The sequence below is a fragment of the Oncorhynchus gorbuscha genome, unplaced genomic scaffold, assembly GCF_021184085.1.
Source record: "Oncorhynchus gorbuscha isolate QuinsamMale2020 ecotype Even-year unplaced genomic scaffold, OgorEven_v1.0 Un_scaffold_5760, whole genome shotgun sequence".
Lineage (NCBI taxonomy): Eukaryota > Metazoa > Chordata > Actinopteri > Salmoniformes > Salmonidae > Oncorhynchus > Oncorhynchus gorbuscha.
The window spans coordinates 2,851-10,645 of record NW_025749490.1 but is presented as its reverse complement, the minus strand read 5'-3'; the positions used below and the strand labels follow the sequence as shown (position 1 = coordinate 10,645).

General features: G+C 43.0%; 1 protein-coding gene across 1 annotated transcript; it reads left to right on the top strand.

The window, feature by feature from the left end:
* The first annotated feature begins 656 nt into the window (after positions 1 to 656).
* Positions 657 to 6,805, top strand: LOC124029186 (charged multivesicular body protein 6-like). The gene is made up of 7 exons (XM_046340991.1): positions 657 to 855; positions 1,508 to 1,527; positions 1,892 to 1,978; positions 3,622 to 3,687; positions 3,837 to 3,917; positions 4,246 to 4,321; positions 5,799 to 6,805. Exons 1-7 carry the CDS (start codon positions 657 to 659, stop codon positions 5,846 to 5,848), a joined length of 579 nt encoding a protein of 192 aa, XP_046196947.1. The 3' UTR covers positions 5,849 to 6,805.
* Positions 6,806 to 7,795: the final 990 nt, after the last annotated feature.

Sequence of the window (7,795 nt, the reverse complement as noted above, 5' to 3'; positions counted from 1 at the left end):
TGGCACCTTTAGACTGGCTCCCACACTATCAGCACGTAGAACTGGTTCCCACACTATCAGCACGTAGAACTGGCACCTTTAGACTGGCTCCCACACTATCAGCACATAGAACTGGCACCTTTAGACTGGCTCCCACACTATCAGCACGTAGAACTGGTTCCCACACTATCAGCACGTAGAACTGGCACCTTTAGACTGGCTCACACTATCAGCACATAGAACTGGCACCCAGACTGGCTCCACACTATCAGTTTTGAACTGGCACCTTTAGACTGGCTCCTCACTATCAGCACATAGAACTGGCACCTTAGACTGGCTCCACACTATCAGCACATAGAACTGGCACTTTAGACTGGCTCCCACACTATCAGCACATAGAACTGGCACCTTTGACTGGCTCCCTTACTATGGGTGTAGAACTGGTTCCCACACTATCAGCAGAGCACTGGACTGGCTCCCACTGAGCACATAGAACTGGCACCTTTAGACCTCCCACACTATCAGCACGTAGAACTGGTTCCCACACTATCAGCACCATTTGTGGACTGCACATAGAACTGGCACCTTTAGACTGGCTCCCACACCTGAACTGGTTCACTATGCACGTAGAACTGACCTTTAGACTGGCTCCCACACAAGCACATAGAACACTTGTTATGTATCAGCACATAGAACTGGCACCTTTAGACTGGCTGCAGTATCAGCACATAGAACTGGCACCTTTAGACTGGCTCCCACACTATCAGCACATAGAACTGGCACCTTTAGACTGGCTCCCACACTATCAGCACATAGAACTGGCACCTTTAGACTGGCTCCCACACTATCAGCTGCTGGTTCCCACACTATCAGCACGTAGAACTGGCACCTTTAGACTGGCTCAAACTATCAGCACATAGAACTGGCACCTTTAGACTGGCTCCCACACTATCAGCACATAGAACTGGCACCTTTGGACTGGGCTCCCACACTATCAGCACATTGGCACCTTTTATCAGCACATAGAACTGGCACCTTTAGACTGGCTCCCCACACTATGCATGTAATGTTTTAGACTGGCTCCCACACTATCAGCACATAGAACTGGCACCTTTAGACTGGCTCCCACACTATCAGCACATAGAACTGGCACCTTTAGACTGGCTCCCACACTATCAGCACATAGAACTGGCCATAACATTCAACCTTGCACAAATATAATCCTGTGTATTACAGAATGGAAAAGTAGAATACATTGTGTTAACCACTGGGTTATTCATCTTAGATGTCCCATTACACTAGCAAACAGCTGGGACTAAGATATATCAAGTCTAGTCAAATCATCAATGCATGCATATCACCAGAATCTAACTGTTGAATTGTGGACTGACTGAATCTGATCAATGCATGACTTTATGATAAGCAAAATAAACACTTGTTATGTTAGGACTTGGTTTATTGTGCAGTGTGTTGTTCTTCCACTCCTATTCTTCTCAAGAACATCACTGACTGCTTTTACAAGACTGAGTATCAAACCTGGAACGCATGGTGAGGCTGAGGCTCTTCTTGGGTCCATAGACTTTTATAGAATGTAATTACATTGATGTAATGTTTTGCACAGTCAACCTCTCTTCTAAAAGGTTTCCTGGCTGGGTATATCTTGGATGTTCTGTATGGTGAACGCTATTTTACTTCACTTACTGATGTGTTTTTACGGGTTCAGTGCTGGGTTCTCCTATATTAACATACTGATGTGTTTTTACAGGTTCAGTGCTGGGTTCTCCTATCTTAACATACTGATGTGTTTTTACAGGTTCAGTGCTGGGTTCTCCTATCTTAACATACTGATGTGTTTTTACGGGTTCAGTGCTGGGTTCTTCTATCTTAACATGTAGTGTAAATGTTTTCACAGGTTCAAGACATTGAGTTTGTCCAGATCGAGATGAAAGTCATTGAGGGGCTTAAGGTTGGAAATGACTGCCTGAAGAGTATGCATGAGGTAGGTTATGGTTCGCTTCTTAGTCCAGGTTTTTCTATGGGGGAATCTGCTCTTCCTCAGAATACAAGTGAGTCACATGACAGACTAAGCACACATTCACAGTCACGTGTGGTTAGGCATGCTCACACACTCACACAGGAGTAAGACATTCAGCTCAGTGTCCTAAGTGTTAATAAATAAACCTTCCACTGGCATGTAACCTTTATGTGATCTACACCCCAGAAAAACAGACGGTGTGTTAGCTAGCATCACTGTGCACATTGTTTAACCTTTTATGTGATCTGCACCCCAGAAAACAGACGGTGTGTTAGCTAGCATCACTGTGCACATTGTTTAACCTTTTATGTGATCTACACCCAGAAAAACAGACGGTGTGTTAGCTAGCATCACTGTGCACATTGTTTAACCTTTTATGTGATCTACACCCCAGAAAAACAGACGGTGTGTTAGCTAGCATCACTGTGCACATTGTTTAACCTTTTATGTGATCTACACCCCAGAAAAACAGACGGTGTGTTAGCTAGCATCACTGTGCACATTGTTTAACCTTTATGTGATCTACACCCCAGAAAAACAGACGGTGTGTTAGCTAGCATCACTGTGCACATTGTTTAACCTTTTATGTGATCTACACCCCAGAAAAACAGACGGTATTAGCTAGCATCACTGTGCACATTGTTTAACCTTTTATGTGATCTACACCCCAGAAAAACAGACGGTGTGTTAGCTAGCATCACTGTGCACATTGTTTAACCTTTTATGTGATCTACACCCCAGAAAACAGACTGTGTGTTAGCTAGCATCACTGTGCACATTGTTTAACCTTTATGTGATCTACACCCCAGAAAAACAAACTGTGTGTTAGCTAGCATCACTGTGCACATTGTTTAACCTTTTATGTGATCTACACCCCAGAAAAACAGACGGTGTGTTAGCTAGCATCACTGTGCACATTGTTTAACCTTTTATGTGATCTACATCCCAGAAAAACAGACGGTGTGTTAGCTAGCATCACTGTGCACATTGTTTAACCTTTTATGTGATCTACACCCCAGAAAAACAGACGGTGTGTTAGCTAGCGTCACTGTGCACATTGTTTAACCTTTTATGTGATCTACACCCCAGAAAAACAGACGGTGTGTTAGCTAGCGTCACTGTGCACATTGTTTAACCTTTTATGTGATCTACACCCCAGAAAAACAGACGGTGTGTTAGCTAGCGTCACTGTGCACATTGTTTAACCTTTTATGTGATCTACACCCCAGAAAAACAGACGGTGTGTTAGCTAGCGTCACTGTGCACATTGTTTAACCTTTTATGTGATCTGCAACCCAGAAAAACAGACGGTGTGTTAGCTAGCGTCACTGTGCACATTGTTTGAAGATTAAAGGATTAGGTTCCAAATCCCTGACTACAGCGAGCCTAGTGGTGTGACTGCTGCTCCGTATCCTGGGTTACTCTGTCTGGCTGGCTGTCTGTCTGTCTGGCTGTCTGTCTGGCTACAACCTGCTCAGTGAATTATTCTCTTTAAGAGAGACAATGTTTAATCTCTCTCTCACACACACACATAGAGACACAGAGAATAAGTAAACTAGAAGACTTTCTGCTCCTAACTTGACATTGTCCCTGTCTCGTCCTCTCAGGCCATGTCACTAGAGGACGTGGAGAGGATCATGGATGAGACCCAGGATGCTATAGAATACCAGAGGGTGAGTTTCTCTGTTCCCATGGTATCATCAATCAATTTGATATACCCCTTTTTACAGTCCTAACTCTTAATCCATCCCAAGTACTTCAGTCTTCAGTGTAGTGTGTGTTGCTGCCCGGCTGACATGCTCTGCTCTGGTTGATCCTACAGCAAATAGATGAGCTGCTGTCAGGCTCCCTGACTCAGGAGGATGAGGATGCTGTGCTATCTGAGCTGGAGGCTATCACTCAGGTGTGTATCATACTGATCTACATCAGTCTCCTCTAGCTGTTATCTGAGCTGGAGGCTATCACTCAGGTGTGTATCATACTGAGCTACATCAGTCTCCTCTGGCTGTTATCTGAGCTGGAGACTATCACTCAGGTGTGTATCATACTGATCTACATCAGTCTTCTCTGGGTATAATACCAGGAGGTAGAGGAAGAGGGTGGTGAAACAACACCTGCCATGTAGGACCAAAACACTTCTGGTTTTGTTAATTAGTTAATTGCACTTAACTGGTTGACCTGATGAAGTCCTGTTTAACCTGTGTAACCGTTGTCTCCCTCTACTGCTGCAGGGAGAAGATGTAGAACTTCCAGAGGTCCCCACTGAGCCACTACCAGAGGTCCCAGAACCAGCTGAGACAGAGCCAGGTAACGGTACTGTCTACCCTGTTACATTACCTCAATCATTATGGTAGTAGTAGTAGTACTGTCTACCCTGTTACATTACCTCAATCATTATGGTAGTAGTAGTAGTACTGTCTACCCTGTTACATTACCTCAATCATTATGATGGTAGTACTGTCTACCCTGTTACATTACCTCAATCATTATGGTAGTAGTAGTAGTAGTACTGTCTACCCTGTTACATTACCTCAATCATTATGATGGTAGTGGTAGTACTGTCTACCCTGTTACATTACCTCAATCATTATGATGATGGTAGTAGTACTGTCTACCCTGTTACATTACCTCAATCATTATGATGGTAGTAGTAGTACTGTCTACCCTGTTACATTACCTCAATCATTATGATGGTAGTAGTAGTACTGTCTTCACCCTGTTACATTACCTCAATCATTATGATGGTAGTAGTACGGTCTACCCTGTTACATTACCTCAATCATTATGATGGTAGTAGTAGTACTGTCTTCACCCTGTTACATTACCTCAATCATTATGATGGTAGTAGTACGGTCTACCCTGTTACATTACCTCAATCATTATGATGGTAGTAGTACTGTCTACGCTGTTACATTACCTCAATCATTATGATGGTAGTAGTACTGTCTACCCTGTTACATTACCTCAATCATTATGGTAGTAGTAGTAGTACTGTCTACCCTGTTACATTACCTCAATCATTATAATGGTAGTAGTAGTAGTACTGTCTACCCTGTTACATTACTTCAATCATTATGATGGTAGTAGTAGTAGTACTGTCTACCCTGTTACATTACCTCAATCATTATAATGGTAGTAGTAGTAGTACTGTCTACCCTGTTACATTACCTCAATCATTATAATGGTAGTAGTAGTAGTACTGTCTACCCTGTTACATTACCTCAATCATTATAATGGTAGTAGTAGTAGTACTGTCTACCCTGTTACATTACCTCAATCATTATAATGGTAGTAGTAGTAGTACTGTCTACCCTGTTACATTACCTCAATCATTATGGTAGTAGTAGTAGTACTGTCTACCCTGTTACATTACCTCAATGATTATGGTGGTAGTAGTACTGTCTTTACCCTGTTACATTACCTCAATCATTATGATGGTAGTAGTAGTACTGTCTTCACCCTGTTACATTACCTCAATCATTATGATGGTAGTAGTACTGTCTACCCTGTTACATTACCTCAATCATTGTGGTGGTAAGTATTGACAGTCTCACAGTAAAAGCTGATCTAGGAACAGTTTGGCCTTTTTAGGTAATTTATTAATAGGATCATATGGACAGAGTGACCTGATCCTAGATCAGCACTCTTACTCTGAGACAAAAATCAAATAAAATTTTATTTGTCACATACACATGGTTAGCAGATGTTAGTGCGAGTGTAGTGAAATGCTTGTGCTTCTATGCTTGTAGATACAGTCCCTGACCATGGTTTCTTTGTTCTCAAGAGAGAAGACCAGCAAGGAACAAGGAGAACAGAGAGATGCTGGCAGCGTAGAGACAAGACTCAACAATAACAACAGTAGCTGGAGCTAGTCCAACTGACTCAATAACAGTGGCTGTGGATGGAGTTAGTCCAACTGACTCAATAACAGTGGCTGTGGATGGAGTTAGTCCAACTGACTCAATAACAGTGGCTGTGGATGGAGTTAGTCCAACTGACTCAACAACAGTGGCTGTGGATGGAGTTAATCCAACTGACTCAATAACAGTAGCAGCTGTGGATGGAGTTAGTCCAACTGACCCAACAACAGTGGCTGTGGATGGAGTTAATCCAACTGACTCAATAACAGTAGCAGCTGTGGATGGAGTTAGTCCAACTGACTCAACAACAGTAGCAGCTGTGGATGGAGTTAGTCCAACTGACTCAATAACAGTAGCAGCTGTGGATGGAGTTAGTCCAACTGACTCAACAACAACAACAACAGTAGCTGTGGATGGAGCTAGTCCAACTGACTCAATAACAGTAGCAGCTGTGGATGGAGTTAGTCCAACTGACTCAATAACAGTAGCAGCTGTGGATGGAGTTAGTCCAACTGACTCAACAACAACAACAGTAGCTGTGGATGGAGTTAGTCCAACTGACTCAACAACAACAACAGTAGCTGTGGATGGAGTTAGTCCAACTGACTCAACAACAACAACAGTAGCTGTGGATGGAGTTAGTCCAACCGACTCAACAACAACAACAGTAGCTGTGGATGGAGTTAGTCCAACTGACTCAATAACAGTGGCTGTGGATGAAGTTAGTCCAACCGACTCAACAACAGTAGCTGTGGCTGGAGTTAGTCCAACTGACTCAACAACAACAATATCAACAGTAGCTGCGGATGGAGTTAGTCCAACTGACTCAACAACAACAACAGTAGCTGTGGATGGAGCTAGTCCAACTGACTCAACAACAACAATATCAACAGTAGCTGTGGATGTAGCTAGTCCAACTGACTCAATAACAGTAGCTGTGGATGTAGCTAGTCCAACTGACTCAATAACAACAACAGTAGCTGTGGATGGAGCTAGTCCAACTGACTCAACATCAACAGTAGCTGTGAATGGAGTTAGTCCAACTGACTCAACAACAACAATATCAACAGTAGCTGTGGATGGAGTTAGTCCAACTGACTCAACAACAACAATATCAACAGTAGCTGTGGATGGAGCTAGTCCAACTGACTCAATAATCACAACTGTAGCTGTGGATGGAGTTAGTCCAACTGACTCAACAACAACAGTAGCTATGGATGGAGCTAGTTCAACTGACTCGATAACAACAACAGTAGCAACAGTAGATATGGATGGAGCTAGTCCAACTGACTCAATAACAACAACAGTAGCAACAGTAGCTATGGATGGAGCTAGTCCAACTGACTCAATAACAACAACAATATCAACAGTAGCTGTGGATGGAGCTAGTCCAACTGACTCAATAACAGTAGCAGCTGTGGATGGAGCTAGTCCAACTGACTCAATAACAGTAGCAGCTGTGGATGGAGTTAGTCCAACTGACTCAACAACAATAACAGTAGCTGTGGATGGAGTTAATCCAACTGACTCAACAACAACAATATCAACAGTAGCTGTGGATGGAGCTAGTCCAACTGACTCAACAACAATATCAACAGTAGCTGTGGATGGAGCTAGTCCAACTGACTCAATAACAGTAGCTGTGGATGTAGCTAGTCCAACTGACTCAACAACAATATCAACAGTAGCTGTGGATGGAGCTACTCCAACTGACTCAATAACAACAACAGTAGCAACAGTAGCTATGGATGGAGCTAGTCCAACTAACTCAACAACAACAACATCAACAGTAGCTATGGATGGAGCTAGTCCAACTAACTCAACAACATCAACAGTAGCTATGGATGGAGCTAGTACAACTAACTCAACAACAACATCAACAGTAGCTATGGATGAAGCTAGTCCAACTGACTCAATAACA

Bases quoted from the DNA above. Each gene is read 5' to 3' on its own strand.
- LOC124029186 (XM_046340991.1), top strand. From the start codon at position 657: ATGTATCAGCACATAGAACTGGCACCTTTAGACTGGCTGCAGTATCAG. The intron at 3,688-3,836 runs GTGAGTTTCTCT...TTGATCCTACAG, and splicing joins ATGCTATAGAATACCAGAGG to CAAATAGATGAGCTGCTGTC. The intron at 3,918-4,245 runs GTGTGTATCATA...CTACTGCTGCAG, and splicing joins AGCTGGAGGCTATCACTCAG to GGAGAAGATGTAGAACTTCC.